This window comes from Rhinatrema bivittatum, chromosome 8 (genome assembly GCF_901001135.1).
Source record: "Rhinatrema bivittatum chromosome 8, aRhiBiv1.1, whole genome shotgun sequence".
NCBI lineage: Eukaryota > Metazoa > Chordata > Amphibia > Gymnophiona > Rhinatrematidae > Rhinatrema > Rhinatrema bivittatum.
Window position 1 is genome coordinate 175,674,543 of NC_042622.1, and position 18,045 is coordinate 175,692,587.

At 47.6% G+C, this 18,045-nt stretch overlaps 1 protein-coding gene across 1 annotated transcript in view; it reads left to right on the top strand.

Annotated features, from left to right (window-relative positions):
* MED13 (mediator complex subunit 13) overlaps nucleotides 1-18,045 on the top strand; it is a 303,754-nt gene that overhangs the window by 111,303 nt on the left and 174,406 nt on the right. Inside the window, exons 10-12 of the mRNA XM_029611551.1 lie at nucleotides 2,768-2,981; nucleotides 9,685-9,769; nucleotides 16,435-16,556. Of these exons, the coding sequence (XP_029467411.1) occupies nucleotides 2,768-2,981; nucleotides 9,685-9,769; nucleotides 16,435-16,556 (421 nt within the window). The remainder of the gene's footprint in view (nucleotides 1-2,767; nucleotides 2,982-9,684; nucleotides 9,770-16,434; nucleotides 16,557-18,045) is intronic.

Here is an 18,045-nt window from a genome sequence, read left to right on the forward strand (position 1 = left end):
TCTGTGTCTGGGTTCATTGTCTGTGCCTGTCTCGGTTTCTGGGTAATCAGCAACTTGAAGAGAAACAAAATGGGGTCTTTGAGGCACTGATTACAGCAGTATGGTTCTCTGGTGGCTTAGCAACTGGTTTAAGAGCTGATTGGTTAGTCAGTGAATTTGACAAAGGGCAGGAATCCAAGACATCCTTTGTATATGAGTTTGTACATGCATATAAACAAAATAAATGATGTAAACAGCTTCGGGGAGGGGGGGGGGCACAAAACAGTTGCATGGATGAAAGGGAGGGAGCCACAGCTCTGTCCCATCCAGTTAACTCCTGGAGGTATTCCCCTCAACTTATCTTTCATGGAAGCAGTTTCCAAACTTCACCAGTTCTAACAGCTAATGAATGTCTGGTTAGCAGCTCTACTTATATAATCCTTGGAAAATGCCTTTTAAGATAATACTTATCCCTGAGCACTTCCTGGAGATTACAGTATCATTACAGTAGCTACAATCTAACTTTACTGGCATGACAGTTTTACATGTATTTCCAAACAGGCCGATACAGTACAGTTTGCTCCTGCGGAGCGCACTGTTAACCCGCGATTGGACGCGCGTTTTCGACGCGCTAGCGTTACCCCTTATTCAGTAAGGGGTTGAAAACGCGCGTCCAACCCCCCCAAACCTAATAGCGCCCGCAACATGCAAATGCATGTTGTGGGCGCTATTAGGTTTGGAGGGGTTGGACGCGCCCAATGCACTTTCCCAGTGCCCGGAGAAATTAGCGCCTACCCAAAGGCGCTAATTTCTCCGGGCACTGGGAAAGTGCACAAAAAAGCAGTGTAAACTGCTTTTCTGTGCACCCTCCAATTTAATATCATGGCGATATTAAGTCGGAGGTCCTGAAAGTTACAAAAAGTAAAAAAAAAAAAAAAAAAAAAAAAAATTGAAGTCGGCTTGTGGGTTGAAAACTTGACGCTCAATTTTGCCGGCATCCGGTTTCCGAACCCGTGGCTGTCAGCAGGTTTGAGAACCGACGTCGGCAAAATTGAGCGTCGGCTGTCAAACCCACTGACAGCCGCTGCTTCTGTCCAAAAAGAGGTGCTAGGGACGCGCTAGTGTCCCTAGCGCCTCTTTTTACCTATTTTACCGCTGACCCTAATTTGAATACTGAATCACGTGCACAGGAGAGTGGCCCGCTCTCCCGCGGACTTTACTGTATCGGCCCAAAAGTAATTTTAAATATTTAGTCTGCTCTATCTCAAGTCCCAGGCACAGTACATATAAAAATATTCATAAAATACAAAAATTACAAGACCTGACAAGTCTGAGAAATATACTGATAAAACTCAATACTGCTCTGCCTCCTATGCATTAAAACCTGACTGCCTGCTACAAGCATACCTAGATCTAATTGTCAACCAGTTAGCCATTACATCGTCAGTGGTTAAATAATTACAATAAAAATGTAAGAAAAGAGGAACAAACTAAAATAGTAAAGCTTACAGGTTGTGGAAAATACAGTATTAGGGACATATGTCATGTTTTGGTGCTGGTCCATATTATCCCTGGTCAGGTTTCATTTTTGGCCTTGTGGTAGTTACTGTAGAGCTTCCTAGGAAACAAATTGCTTTCCTAAACAAGACTTAACTGAGGATGCAAAATCCCTGTCTGCTACATCATTACAGCTCTTTCTGGTAAATCGATCCCATTCTCCTAGCACCACAAAGAATACGAAGGGGCAGATTTTCAAAGGGGTATGCGCGTAAGATACACGCATACCCCCCGAAAACCTGCCCCAAGCTCCCCCTGCACTTGGCAGCGCACGCAAGCCCCGGGGCTTTCCTGGGGGGAAGTGTTGCGGCTGTGCATCCGGGGGCGGGGCCGTGGGCGTGGTTCCGGCCCCGGGTAGTTTCGGGGGTCGAGGCCTCCGGAACTGCTCCGGGCCAGGGAATCGCGTGCTGGCGGCCGGCCGCCAGCGCGCGTGAGTTACACCTTCGGGCAGACGTAACTTTTCAAAACAAAGGTTGGGGGGGGGGGGGGGGGGTTTAGATAGGGCTGGGGGGGTGGGTTAGGGAGGGGAAGGTGCCGGGGGGGGGGGGGGGGGGGGGGGTGGTGGAAGGAAAGTTCCCCCCAAGGACGCTCCCCTCGGAGGGAATGGAGGCAGGCTGTGCGGCTTGGCGCGCGCAGGCTACACACGTATCTATTAAAATCCAGCGTACTCTTGTTTGCGTCGGTCGCGTGAACAAAAGTACGCACGGGCGTACTTTTTAAAAATCTGCCCCTAAATGTAGTTGAGAAATGTCCAGACAAAATTGTCAAATTTTAATAATTGACTTTAAAATGTTAAACCAAAATAAGCATACATGTTTAATAGAAAAGCATGCCCATCCAGAAATCTCTGTAGGCAGATCCTGGGGTAGAATACTATAGGTTTGGCTATACTATATATGTAGTTCTTGGAACATCTTTGGGCACTTAATTCCTCATCACTCTCATTTTATTGATAGATATCAACTTAAAGCTTGCTGTCTCACCCTCATTTATCACCCTCTTCTGTCTTATTACTTCGTGCTGAATATATACTTCATGTGCATAAGTGTCATATATGCATAGGATTCTGAGGATCAACAGAGGATCACCCCAAATACTGACTAGTTGTGTTGTAAGTGGCAGAAATAAAATAGTTCTAAGATTGTTTTAGGCTGTTTCCTAAACTATTTAAAAAAAAAAAAAAAAGTACTGCTTTCTTAATATTGAAGGTGGTATATTTTCTTTTGTACAGGTTAATGGTGCAATGTAAGAAACCGTTAAAGGTTTCTGATGTAGTTATCCAGCAGTATCAAAGTAAAAACCAGTATCTAGAGGTGTTAGCATTGGATGCTGATCAAGAACCTGAAATTGATCCCTACGCTTTTGTTGATGGAGATGTTGAATTCATTTTTTCTGATAAGAAAGAGAGACAGAATGGTGAAAGAGAAGCTGGCAGAAAACACAAAGTGAGTAAAATGAAGCCAGAACTTGATGTGTTTTAAAAATATCGTCTTGCTTAATTTTGGTAATGTGTGCTTTTGCTGAATCTTGTTATACTTAGTAACCTTAAGTTGAAAACTTCAATTTGAGTAACATTATTGTAATTATATATTTGGAAAATATTTATTAATATGCCACAATTCATTACAAAATGTATCAGTATGGTGTACAACTGTATATGGTAATTGTACAGTAATACATATGTAATAAACAGCAAAATGTAATATAAAGCCATAAAATCACAAATTCAAACCGATAAATGATTAAAATTACATATGCAACTGAAAACCCTGAATGAGGCACACATGCAACTTTCTTTACACATTTAAGTGGTATCATAACATCCTCAAAAATCAATCTTAGCAATATTAGCAAAGTATTCACTCTGAGCATATAGCCAAAGGCATGCTACCTGAATTAATTGGTTTTATATAACATGTTTTGACATTTTTTTGACTTTTATTTCTATGCACATTGTCATGTATTATGTAATGATCATTTCCTAGCGTGTAGCCAGATGGACTCAGGACCCAATGGTTATATGCTCCCCTGCTAGCAGATGGAGACAGTCTGGTTTCAAAGCTGTCATCCTAGATACACCCCTGCAGTGACCTCAGCCCCTCAGTATCTCTGTCTCCTAGCAGATGTAGACATGCTTTCCCTATTGGATCACTGTACTCTTTAGAAGAAGAAATTTTACCTTTAAATTGGAGAAAGATTGAGCCCTGCTCTCCTGCAGCGATACCTAAAGGTCCCGCCCCCAGTTGAGAATTCCTAAGGTGATTTCTGAGATCCCTCAGGGGTGTGCCTTGGGCCTGTAGCCAGTTTCTGGTGTTGACTTTGCTGCTGAAGCAGCTGAAAGGCAGCGAGTGCAGGAAGCCGAGCACAGCGGTGATGGCCAAAGCTCTTCCCCCCGCCACCCCCCACAGCCAGAGACCGTCTGTGTACTCAGTTGGTAAGCGCTGAGCACAGGTAAGAAAAGAGAGAAGAGGAGTCCTGATTCAGAGACGTTGGAGGGGCTCTGGTAAGTCTTCCTCCAGTCTCCTTACTTGGCGTGCTGTGCTAACAACATTCCCAATCCTATTTGGGTAAGGGGAAGTAGACTTCCAAGCGGGTTGAGTGGCCCCCTCGATCGGCTAGGCCTCGCTTCAGGCTCGGTGGGCACACCGCATGGTAGGCCGTGGCGGTGCCATCTTGTGAGCAGTTTTGTGCATCTTCATTGCCCTCCATAGAGCTACTGTACGCGCAGTGCGTGCCGGCTCTGCGCACTCGCTGTACACACATGTTCACGCATACGTGCTCTCCAGTGTTACGTGCATCAGTATGCACATTCCTAAGCACATGAAGCGCCTCACTGCAAACGGTGGAGGCACTCAAAATCTGTGCGCACATGATTTTAAGCACTAGCTGGCTGAGCATGCAGTTACCATTCATAATGGCTCTGGCAGCAAGGAAACATAAGCGCCATTCCCTTTGTACTGCCTACCATGCTAGGGCTACACAGTCTGACCTTGAGTCTTACCTATGTCAGCACTGTGAGAAGACCCAGGGACCCTTGGCCTCCCAGGACTTTGCTAAGCCCTGCTCCTTCCATTCAGAGGTTGGGTCAGCGACGAACTTAACCATAGCACCCTGGATATCAGTAATCCCAGGACTGGGTCTACCATGGGAGAAGGAAATTCAGCAGCACCTACCCCAGCACCTCCATGGGGTAGATAGGCCTGGACCTGGCAGTCTTTTCTTGGGTGGAAGTTTTTCTAGGCCTTCAAGCCTTCATACAGGCGCAGTCTGTTTCTCCTGTCCCTGTCTGGGCTGAGCCCCTGCCGGGAAGGCCTCCCTCTCCCAGCTCTATTGGCAGGCCTCGAGACATGCCTCGTCTCCCCAAGGGTATCCCTGACAGGGACCCAGACAACACAGATGAAGGGGATCCAGATTCCTTGGAGGATGGGGAAATCCCTCCAGGCTTAGAGCCATTTTGGACAATGTTACGGTTTTTCCATAAAGATGAATTGCTGGTCTTGGTTTCCCAGACCCTAAAGACTCTGGGATTTTCCTGGTACGGATTCTAACTGAACCAAAGAAGAATCCCATCCTGGTGTCTCTACGGAAAGCTTCTTGCTATTTTTCGATGCTGGAAGCCATCCAGGAGTTGACTGACCTGGAATAGGACACCCTGGAAGCCAGTTTTAAAGATGGTTGAACATTGGAAGTACTATACCCACTGGATCCCATGGTGAGAAAACGCCTGGGTTTCCCTAAAGTGGATGCTCTGGTCTGCATAGTTTCGAAGTGAACAACTATCCCAGTGGAGGGAGGAGCGGCCTTAAAGGATGCGCATGATAGGCAGTTGAAATCCATTAAACAAACCTTTGACGCGACAGCAATGACACTTGTTGTGCTCTGGTGGTTTGCTCCTGCCTGCTTCTCTCTAGACAGGTGACTCAGGAGAGCATTCCAGAGAGGTGATTGAGCCCGACGCTGCCTTTTTAGCTGGTGCAGGCTCTGACCTACTTGTACCTCAGCCAGAGGATTGGCCTCAGTGGTAGCAGCCAGAAGACCAGCTATGGCTGTGAAATTGGTTAATGGACATGACCTCTAAGTTGAACCTCACAAAGATGCCCTTTAAGGGTCTCTCCTATTTGGAAGCGAACTGGAAAAGCTGGCTAGTAAGTGGGGTGAATCTCCAGTGCCTTGGCTATTGGAAGATAGAGAGAAGTTGCAGGGCCCTTTGCCTGTGAGGGGTCCAAGAGCTCCCATCGCTTTCGATCCTACAGGAACTTGACATTTCAGATGTCTCTGTCCTCAGGAAGGTCTCTGTCCTTTCGGAGTCGATAACCCAAGAGAGGGATTCAGGTTCATGTTCGGCCTGAGCTCCCCTATGAAGTTTTGCCAACCCATCCACGGAATGAAGAGAGAGGGGTTCAACTATCCCTCTTATACCAGTGGTGGGTCGAGATCACGTTGGACAAATGGGTACTGGATATCATATGAGAAGGATACGCACTGGAGTTTTGCAGCACTCCTCAGGACATATTCATGATGTTTCTGTGCCACTCCCAGCACAAGAAGCTGGCAGTAGAATCTTACCTTGCTAAGGCTCCTCATATTGAGGGCTATAAGTCCAGTACCTACACCCCAGGAAAATACAGGGGGGGGGGGGGGGGGGGTTCCATCTATTTCATCGTACCCAAGAAGGGAGGGTTCCTTTCGCCCAGTCCTGGACCTCGAAAGTCAACAGACATCTACGAGTTACTCATTTCTACATGGAAACTCTGCACTCCCTCATAATGTCCGTACAACCGGGAGAGTTCTTAACCTCTCTGGACCTCTCCGAGACGTACCTTCATATTCCAATTCGGCAAGACCAGCATTTCCTATGCTTTGCAGTACTGGGCCATCATCAGTTTCAGGTGCTGCCCTTCGGCCTGGCTACCGCCCTCAGAGCATTTTCCAAAATTATGGTCGTCGTGGCAGTGATGCTGAGGAAAGAAGGGATCCTGGTGCACTCATACTTGGATGACTGGTTGATCCGGGCAAAGTCGTTAGTAGAGAGACTCCAAGTGACAAACAGGGTGGCGTCCCTGTTTCAGGAACTTGGTTGGGTCGTGAACATAGTCAAAAGCAGTCTCGAGCCCTCCTGGTTCTTAGAATATCTGGCAGCCGGTTCGACACCAAGCGGGATAAGGAAGTTGATGGGCCAAGTGCGTCTGTTGATGAGCACGATACTCCCCAAGGTGTGGAGCTATCTTCAGGTCCTCTGTTTAATGGCATCAATCCTGGAGGTGTTACCATGGGCAAGGGCACACATGCGCCCACTCCATCGCTCCCTGTTGTCACGTTGGAACCAGCTGTCTCAAGACTATCTAATTCACCTCCACCTAGCGATGGAAGTATGTTCTCGGTTCCAGTGGTGGCTACAGGAAGTTCACCTGAGCAGAGTGTAAGCCCGTGTGTCGTCTCCCCCCCCCCCCCCCCCCCCCCCCCCCCCCCCGAACTGGCTAGTTCACATGAAAGACGCAAGTCTCCAGGGTTGGGGAGCTCTCTTTCAGAAACTGACAGCCCAGGGGCGTTGGACCAAGGAAGAGGCACGCTGTAACATAAACTGCCTGGAGGCACGAGCAGTCAGATTAGCGTGTCTACAGTTCAGCCACATGCTCCAGGGTCAGGTGGTCCTTGTGATGTTGGACAACACAACAACAGTAGCCTACATCAACCGCCAGGGAGGAATTAAGAGCCAGCAAATGTCTCTGGAGATGGATCTCCTTATGGAATGGGTGGAATCGAATCTATAGATGATCTCTGCCTCCCACGTTGCAGGAAAGGACAATGTCAGAGCAGACTTCCTAAGCAGGGAGAGTCTGGATCAAGGACAATGGGCATTGTCGGGCAGATCCTTTCAGCTGCTGGTAGATCACTGGGGCCTCCTGTCCATCGACCTGCTGGCTGCATCTCACAATTCGAAGGTCTCCCGATTCTTTATTCGCAGAAGAGATCAGCGATCCTTTGGGATCGATGCACTTGTCCAGACCAGGCCAGAAGAGGACTTAATCTATGCCTTCCCTCTGTGCTCCCTGCTGGGCAGGGTCCTTTACAAGATCGAGTGCCATGGGGGGATTAGTCCTTCTAGTGGCTCCGGATTAGCCCAGATGCATGTGATATTCAGACATGAGGAGGCTTCTGGTGGAGGGCCCTCTGTGCCTCCCACCGCACAGGGACCTACTCCAACAAGGTCCCGGCCCTTCATGAGGATCCAACTCTATTTTGTCTTATTGTTTGTATCTTGAGAGGTCTCGCCTCATGAAGCAGGGATACTCAGCAGCAGTAATTACCACCTAGCTCTTTGCATGGAAGTTCTTGATGTCTTTAGCATATGTGCGGGTCTGGAGAGTATTTGAGGCCTAGTGCAAGGAACACAGTGTTGCCCCTTGGATGGCCAAAATCCCTCTGGTTCTGAAATTTTTATAGGATGGATTGAATAAAGGATTGTCCCTTAACTCCTTGAAGGTCCAAGTAGTGGCGCTCTCCTGTTTCAGAGGCGAGGTGAACGGAACCCACCTGTCGGCACATCCGAACATGGCCCGTTTTCTAAAAGGGGTAAGAACATAAACTACCATACTGGGTCAGTCCAAGGGTCCTTCAAGCTGAGCATCCTGTTTCCAACAGTGGCCAATCCAGGCTTACAAGTACCTGGCAAGAACCCAAAAACTAAGTATATCCCATGCCACTGATTATAGTAATAGCAGTGGCTATTTTCTAAGTCAACTTGATTAATAGAAGGTAATGGTCTTCTCCTCCAAGAACTTATCCAAATCTTTTTTAAACCCAGCTACACGAACTGCACTAATCACATCCCCTGGCAACAAATTTCCAGAGTTTAACTGTCGAGTTAATTTCTCAGATAAGTTTTAAATGTGCTCTATGCTAACTTCATGGCATGCCCCCTAGTCCTTCTATTATCCAGAGGAGTAAATAACCGATTCATATTTACCCATTCTAGACCTCTCATGATTTTAAAGACCTCTATCATATCCCCCCTCAGTCGACTCTTCTCCAAGCTGAACAGCGCTAACCTCTTTAGTCTTTCCTCATAGGGGAGCTGTTCCATCCCCTTTATCCTTCTTCAGGTTCTGTTGCCTGGACATTCAGGCCCAAGAGGATGCAGCCTTTGCAAGGGCAGTGCTAACTGGACCACGGGCAGCCTCCCGCCCAGATTGGGAATAGCTTTTTACATCCCATTGGCCCTGAGTCCATCTGGCTACATGCTAGGAAATGGAGGAATTACTTACTTACCTTATAATTTCATTTTCCTTAGTGTAGACAGATGGACTCGGCATCCTGCCCATGGCTGCCCAAGTACAATGCCAAGGAATTGCCCATGAGATGAATATAGATTCCAAAGGTTTATGGGTAAGCTGTCACCCAATCCCTAAATCAGGGCATATCTAATCTTGCTGGGATTCAGTGTTTATGGTTGGTTGAGTCCAGTTATGCTTATCTTTTTTAATCAAGTTTTTATCAACTTTTTAATCGTTTGACAATACTATGACCACAATTGTTTTTGAAGATAATACTGAGGGGCTGAGGTCACTGCAGGGGTGTATCTAGGGTGATGTTCGCTTTGAAACCTGACTCTGTCTCCATCTGCTAGCAGGGGAGCACATGACCCATTGGTCCTGAGTCCATCTGTCTACACTAAGGAAAACTGAAATTATAAGATAAGTAATTCCTCCATTCCACAGATTGGTTTTAGATTGGCCTTTTCAGATTTGTATTTGTTAATGAATGTCATTAATCCCTCCCACCTTTGCTGACAAGACAGTAGAATGTTACTACTTGTCTACTTGGCCCTGACTTTTATGGTCTGGGGTACTGATATGCAGACATAAGTGGAAAAAGTACAGAACTGTTTCTGAACCCAAGTCCATAAGCAAAATACGACAGCACTGTCTGAATTTTCAAGAAGACTCATTGAATAACTGCTAGGAGTGGCAGTTGCTACCCTTAAAAGTAACAGATACTCCCATAAGCTTGCTGGGCAGGCACATTGGACCATTTAGTACTTTTCTGCCATCCTTACTATGTCATGTTGCAGTGTTTGACTATAAGTGATTATCGTAAAGAAGTTATTTATATTATGGCGCATTAATATACAATTGATGATGATTACAGGTAGAGGATAGAATGTCAAGTGTAACCGTTCTGTCGCATGAAGGAGAAGATGCTATGTCCTTGTTTAGTCCCTCTGTCAAGCAAGGTAAAGAAATATGCAAAAGTATGTAATATGAAATTAATATAGGGTACAGCAAACTGACATGAAACGAGATTTCCAAGGTCTTACCATGCTCATACATGCCCACTGAGTCTTGCCTTTGGGCCATATGATGCTGATGTTTGTGTGTGTGTGTAGGGTTGTTTTTTTTTTTTTTTTTTTTTTTTAAAAAGGGGAATGTCCTGCTTAGACTTCAAGATGGGTGATTATTCAGCCAAGAGGTAGCACTCTGGCTAAATGGGGAGCTTTTAGACTTGTGGATTTTGAGATGGTGTACATTGAAGCATGTAGTAGGGATGTACATTCATTTTGAAACAATGTCAAAAAAGCATTGAAATAACCTGTTTCATTACAATTTCAAAATAAAACCCAGCAAAATTGTTAGGGTTTTGTTTCAGAAATAAGCACCCATCCCAGACCAGTCTTTGCAACTGTGAAAATACTTGTCAGTATTGAAAATTAAAAATTGAAACCCTTTTTTGGGGCGGTTAAGGGCAGCAGAAGTCTGTTGTGATATTACTGCCCAGCTACTGCTGAAACAGTGTCTGTGCCCAGTAAGTTTGATCTAATAGGTGTCATGCAAATAGGGAGTACTTTCACTTAGATTGATACTAAAGATTACAGTGGTAACTTGATAGAGGCAGCAGGCAATGATTATTTAAATAGAATGTATTTATATAACTTTCTTAGGTTAGATTTTACAACAGATATATATTAGCAGTAGTTAGTTTTGAATTGTAATGAAGCATGCAAATCCATAAATACTAAACAACAATGTTTGTGTCCACAATTATGCATGGTTTCAGTAACAGCATGCGACTACTAAAACAAGTTTCACTTGCATGCCTGTGTGAGCTGGCTGTAGTGAGATATTAAAGATTCCCTATACATACAAGGATCAGTCCAGAGAAATGGGTTGTGTATCCCTACCAGCAGGTGGAGTCAGAGAACAATTAGAAGTTTGGGCACTGCTACATAACGAGAGTGCCACCTGCAGTCCCTCAGTATTTCTCTGACTCCAGCAGCTGGAAGACAGGCACCTGCAGTCTTAGTTAATTTTTCAGTTTAGTTAGTTAGATTTTTTCTCTGGGTTTTTTTCTTCAGGATGGCTTCCTGAGGTGTTAGACACCTTCGTGGGCCATCCCTCAGTCGAAGCTGGACATCCAGGGGGGTTGGTTACCTCCGTCTGGGTTTCGTCAGTCACCACGCGGAGTATGAAGACCCAGGGGCTCCTGGTTACTCACCTCCGTGGCTGCTCCCCCAAAGCTGCTCCTTCGACCCTCTCTGCTCTATAGGACTCAGTAAAGTTTTTAAAAAAAAAGTAAAACTGAGTGAGACTTCCTCTGTGGTTTCTTGCTGAGGTAAGGAGTCTGGTTGGGACAGCCAGCCTTGCAGGCACTCTGGGGTGTTTGGCAGCCCTTCGGCCCTTTTCCCCTCTACTCCCGGGGCGCCGGGTTGCTCTGAAGGGACGGGGGTAAGTGTTTCTTCGCCGGCCAGTTTTTTGGCGCTGCTCACCACGCTCAGCAGCGCGACCCATTGCAACGGGCCTGTTGGCATTTTTTTCTATATTTTCCGTTCCTCCCCTCAGCTCCTGGGCCGCGTGGCTGCGCGGTTCTTTTCAAGGGGCCCTTGCTTTCTCTCCGCTCTCAGGCATGTGGGCGCGAAGGCAGAATTTAGTTTTGTGTTTTCCCTCCCTTATCTTTCCTAGGGATGGAGAGTTTGTCAGGCCAGGAGCCCTTCCCCCGGGACGGGGGGGGTGGGGGGGGGGGGTATCTTCATGCCGAAGCTCAAGGGAGGAGAGATCTCCTCCAGTCTTAGCCCTTGTGGTGGAGGACAGCGTTGGGGGACTGGGTGAACTGGCTCCTCAGGATCCCATTCCGGCAGATGGAGACCCGGAGCGGTTTTCGCCGGAGTTTGTCTTGTTAATGCACCAGGCTTTCCTGGCCAGAAAGCAGGCGGGCTTCAGGAGGCAAATTCAGTCAGTGGGTCTTTCCGAGCCGCCATTCAAGAAGGGTCGACTCGAGGAACAGCAGGCCCGCGGGGGAAGTGATGGTTCCCAGGGGCCGCAGACCCCTCCCCCACCCTCCGGAGTTCCAGATCTGGGTTAGGCTCAGGTTCCGGATTTGGTTTCTGATCTTGGGGACACTGATCAAGATGCTTGCAGTTGATGATTGCCGCCCACAGAAGGGGGATGATCCCAGCGTGGTCTGCCTTTTAAGCGGGAGGAACTATGACCTCGTATTCCCCAGGTGTTGGAAGTTCTGGGGCTTAAGATCTCTCAGGAAGAATCAGACAGTGATGGGGTTAATTCGGTTCTTGACGTAATATGGGGGCCCACTTCATCCTTTCCACTGCCTAAAAAGGTTCGCAAGCTGGTGACCCGCGAGTGGGACGCACCGGACGCGGGGCTCAAGGTGGCCAGAGCTATGGCCAAGCTCTATCCTCTTTCAACAGATGTCCTTGGACTTCTGAAAATTCCGAGGGTGGATGCGGCGGGTTTCGGCTGTGACAAAGAAGACCACTATTCCGGTAGCAGGTGCTGCCGCTTTAAAAGATATGCAGGACCGTAAGCTGGAGATCCAGTTGAAGCGAGTCTTTGAAGTGGCTGCATTGAGTCTTCGGGCCACGATCTGTGCCAGCCTCATGCAGAGGGCATGTTTGTGCTGGGTTCAGGCCTCTAACACCACTATAGGAGCTGGCAGTGGTGCTGCCTTGGAGGGCGCTAGTTTGGAGGTGGGCATCGCATATGTAGCAGATGCGCTTTACGACCTAGTGCCAACTTCAGCGCGCAGCATGGTTTCTGTAGTGGCTGCGCGCCGACTGCTGTGGCTGCGCAATTGGTCAGTGGATTTGTCTTCAAAATCTCAGCTGTGTAACCTCCAATTTAAGGGTAAGCTCCTGTTCGGTGAGGAACTGGAGCAGTTGGTAAAGCTACTCGGAGAATCTAAGGGACATAAGTTGCTGGAAGATAAAAGGCCCACCAGAAAGGTGTTTGCTTTGCGGCTGTGTTTTCGGGATTCCCGCCAATTTTGTTCCAGCAGGTATTCCTCGCCTTCCACGTCTAAGCAGACCTCAGGACGGCAACAGTCCTTTTGAGGGGGTTGTTCCCCCGGCCTGGATTCTGGACACCTCGGGACAGGAGGTAGTAAACCCTCCCAATGAAGCCACAAGTCCCCATTCTGTCTTCGAAGCTGTCCGGGGCAGATTGTCCAGCTTTTAAATGGAATGGCCAAGGATCACCTCAGACCGTTGGGTCCTGGAGGTGATCAGAGAAGGCTACGCTCTAGAGTTTTCATGTCCCGTGCAGGAGGTGTTCATGGAGTCCCGCGTGGCCTCGCGCAGGAAGCAGTACGGGAGACCCTGCAGCGCCAGATCCAGCTACAGGCCATTGTCCCGTTCCGGAGGCAGAAGAGGGTCTGGGGTCGTTACTTACTCTCTGTTTACTTTGTGGTTCCCAAAAAGGAGGGCACGTTTCATCCCATCCTAGACCTACAGAAGGTGAACCGTTGTCTTTGAATCTCGTTTTTGCATGGAAACTCTGCAGACTGTACTGGCTGCTGTACGGACCGGGGAGTTCCTTGCATCCCTGGATCTTATGGAGGCTTATCTGCATATTCCGATACGGCTATGTCACCAGAGGTTTCTTCGCTTCAAGGTCTTGGGACAACACTTCCAGTTTCAGGCCCTTCCATTTGGTCTGGTGACGGCTCCTCAAACTTTCACCAAAGTCATGGTGGTGGTAGCAGCCTTCCTTCGCAAGCAGGGTATCCTGGTCCATCCATACCTGGATGACTGGCTGATTCGCACCAAGACCAGGGAGGACTGTGAAAGATCGGTTCGCATGATGATGTTCAACTTGAGATCGATCGGATGGGTCATCAATCTTCAGAAGTGTCACTTGGAACCCCACCCCCAAGAGCTGACCTATTTGGGAGCCCATTTCGATACCTTGCAAGGCAGTCTTTCTGGCGTCGGACCGGGTAGCCAGGTTGCAGAGCCAGATACAGGCACTTTTTCTCAGACAAACACCCCTGTGTGGCATCATCTGCAAGTGCTGGGATCCATGGCTTCCACCTTAGACTTGGGTTCCGTGGGTGTTCGCCCACTTACGCCTGCTACAGCGTGCGCTGTTGGTCACGATGGAGTCCGGTGTCGGAGCAGTTCCTCCTATCCTTGTCTCTGCCTTCTAGTAGTCCAAAGCCAGTCTGTCATGGTGGCTTTCGCGCGACAATCTGGAGAAGGGGTTGGATTGAACCCACCGATTGGCTGATAGTCCTCCAACCGATGCGAGTCTGTCAGGTTGGGGAGCTGTGTGTGACACCAGATCCGCCCAAGGGCTTTGGTCTCCAACAGAGGGCTCGTGGTCCATCAATTGTCTCGAGACAAGAACGGTACGTCTTGCCCTACAAGCGTTTCTGCCCTGGATTCAGGGACGCATGGTTCAAGTGTTCTTTGACAAAGCGACGACGGTGGCCTACATCAACTGACAGGGCGGGATGAGAAGTCCCGCGGTGGTGCTTGAAGCACATCTTCTGTTCGCTTGGGCGGAGCGTCATCTTGGGGGAATTGCTGCGTCGCATGTCGGCAGGCGTGGTCAACGTGCAGGTAGCAGGTAGTTTTTTTCACCAGGCGACAACTCGACCCGGGAGAGTGGGAACTGTCTCTCAAAGCATGGAACCGCATTTGTGCCAGATTCGGGGGGGGGGGGCCTACAGTTGGATCTGATGGCAACGCGGGAGAATGCGAAGACAGAACGCTTCTTCAGCCGTCTAAAAGAACAAGGCTCAGTCGGTCTCGACGCTCTGGTGTGCCCCTGGCCAACGGAGATTCTGTTGTATGCCTTTCCTCCCTGGCCTCTCATCGGTCGGCTTCTCCATTGCATAGAACTCCACCCCTGAAGGGTGGTGCTGGTGGCTCCAGAATGGCCACGCGCCCATGGTTCGCGGATCTGATTCGCTTGACCCTAGAGGGACCCTAGAGGCTCATCTAACCGCATCTACTTAGTCAAGGTCCCATCTTTTCGGATTGGGAGGATCACTTCTCTCACTCGGCTTGGCTTTGAAAGGCGATGTTTACGATTCAGTGGTTATTCTGAACAAGTTATTTCCACTCTATTTCAGGCAAGATGTCCGTCCACTTCCCTGGCTTATGTGAGGGTATGGAGGCTCTTAGAGACTTGGTGTCATCAGCGCTCTTATGATCTTTTAACGGGCAAAGTCTCTCTGGTACTGGATTTCTGCAACAGGAGCTTAAGAAGGGTTTGGCGTTCAATTCTCTTCAGGTCGAGGTAGTGGCCTTGGGAGCCTTGCGGGGAAAGTTTTGCCGGTGGTTCGCTTGCAGCCCTCTCTGACATTTTTCGATTTCTCAAGGGGGTCAAACATTTACGACCTCCTGTCCGTGCAGTGTGTCCAGATTGGAGTTTAAATCTTGTATTGCGTGTGCTCTGTGGCACTCCTTTCGAACCTATATGCACCTCTTCCCTGAAAGATCTAACCTTGAAGACTGTGTTCTTGGTGGCCATTTGCTCGGCGCGTCGGATTTCTGAATTGCAGGCTCTGTCGTGCTGTGACCCTTTTTTTGCGGATTCACGACGATAGGGTGATGTTACGCATGGTTCCTTCCTTTGTTCCTAAGGTGGTTTCAGCCTTTCATGTTAATCACACAGTGGAACTTCCAGGGTTCCAGGGGGTCGCCTCAGGACAAGGATCTTCTTCTTTCGGATGTGTGTCGGGTCTTATTTGCATTATCTAAAGGTTACCAATGACTTCAGACGCTCTGATCATTTGTTCATTCTTTTCGGGGGTGCAAAGAAAGGGGACAAGGCGTCTAAAGTGACCATCTCTCGATGGATTAAAGAGACTAATTCTTCAGCATACTTGGTCTGCGGCCGCCAAGTGCCTTTGGGTCTCCGAGCTCATTCCACCAGGGCTCAGGCTACTTCCTGGGCGGAGTGTCAGTTGCTATCACCTCAGGAGATCTGCCGGGCGGCGGTGTGGTCCTCTTTGCACACATTTACTAAGCCTTATCGCTTGGTCGTTAAGGCCTCTGATGAGGCATCCTTCGGTGCAAGTGTTCTACACGCGGGTCTTTTGGGTTCCTGCCCAGTGTAGAGTGGCTTGGGTGCATCCCACTTCTCTGGACTGATCCTTGTTACGTATAGGGAAAAGAAAATTGGTTCTTACCTGCTAATTTTCGTTCCTATAGGACCAAGGATCAGTCCAGAGGCCCACCCCTTACTTCAGTTACTGAAAGACTGTGTTGGCTACAATCTGCCTAGTTTTTCATAGAGCTCCTTTTTTCCAGATTACGATTGTTGGAGTAGTTTTTTTCTAACTGTTTATTTACTCATGCTGTTTCCTTGGGGCAAAGTGGGGGACTGTGGTTTTTGGTCGCCCCTTCACCTGTTAGTATTGGTTGTTTGGCTTGGGTACAGTTCAATACTGAGGGACTGCAGGTGGCACTCTCGTTATGTAGCAGTGCCCAAAGTTCTAATTGTTCTCTGACTCCACCTGCTGGTAGGGATACACAACCCACTTCTCTGGACTGATCCTTGGTTATATAAGAACGAAAATTAGCAGGTAAGAACAAATTTTCTTTTAATTTTGTAGCTAATTGAAATAATTACATAATATATACATTCTGTGTTGTAGATGCTCAGCGTACAGCTGCTCACGCCCGCACTGCATCAACCAGCCTTATTCATGAAAATGACCTGGTGGTATCTTATACTGACCTTGATAATCTCTTCAACTCTGATGAAGATGAGCTAACGGTGAGTAGACTGCTGTTATCTGAACAGCTGATCATTGGCAGAACAAACAAATGGTTTTCTGTGGGACATGTTTTGGGAAAAGTAAATTTCATACTGAAGTGTACAATCTGCAGATGAATATTTCACATAGGAACCCATGCTTTCAAGAGTTCTACCATAAACATAAAATAGGAGAAATTCTTGAGCAATTGTGGGTAATAGAGAAACACGATGGTGGAAAAAGACCATACAGCCTGTCTAGTTTGCCTGTTCACAGCAACTGCTTAGTTTTATAATCCTTACCACTCCCTCTGAGATACCCAATACTTATCGCAAGCTTTCTTGAATTCAGTTGCTCTCCTTGTCTCAATCACCTTCACTGGGATATTGTTTCATCCCAGTGCTGGACTAAAGTTTTACGATACAGTGCTACATAATAATAGCAATATAATACCATAGAGTATAAACCTAGTGTTTTTATCAGATTTAATGTCTGAAATTACTTTTCTGATCCTGCATATTTACAAGAGGACGATCTTTCTAGTGTTACTGTAACATAGTAATGATGGCACAAAAGAACCAAGCGGTCCATCCAGTCTGCCCAGCAAGCTATCTGAAAGGTTTTATCATATCTCCCTTGCACTTCCTCTCTTCCAGGGTATACATATTTAGATCCTTCAGCCTCTCCTCATAATTCGCCTGATACTAATTCTACACCATTTTGGTTGCCTCTCTCTGGATCACCTCCATCATGTGTCTGTTCCTTTTGAGATATGGGCTCCAGAACTGAACACAGTACTCCAGGTGAAGTCTCACCAAAGACCTGTATAAGGGCATTATCACCTCCTTTTTCTTACTGGTTGTTCTTTCTGAGCAGTCCAGCATTCTTCTGGCTTTAGCTACAGCCTTATCACATTGCTTTGCCATCTTCAGATCACAGACACTATTGCCCCAAGATCCCTCTCTTGGTCTTTCATCCCTCCCCCCATCCACCACACATACAGCTTTTTGGATTACCACAACCCAGATGCATGACTCTGCACCTCTTGGCACTGAATCCCAGCTGCCAAATCTTTGACTACTCTTTAAGCTTTCTTAAATCACTTTTCATTCTCTCTACTCATTCAGGCGTGTCCATTCTTTTGCAGATCTTAGTATCATCTGCAAATGGACAAATTTTACATTCTATCCCTTTTGCAATGTCGCTCACAAAGTTATTGAACAGAACTGGTCCCAACACTGATCCTTGTGGCACTCTGCTTAACACAGTACTCTCTTCAGAGTAGGTTCCATTTCTTTCAGGACAAGCAGGATGGTAGTCCTCACATATGGGTGACATCATCAGATGGAGCCTTGTCACGGAACACTTTCGTCAAAGTTTCTAGAACTTTGACTGGCACACTGAGCATGCCCAACATGCCACTAATCCTGTGGCCACACGGGGTCCTCTCTTTAGTTTGTTTTTTTTCGCGCAGCAGTTGCCTCGCGGTTTTTAGGAGCTCTGTGGGAA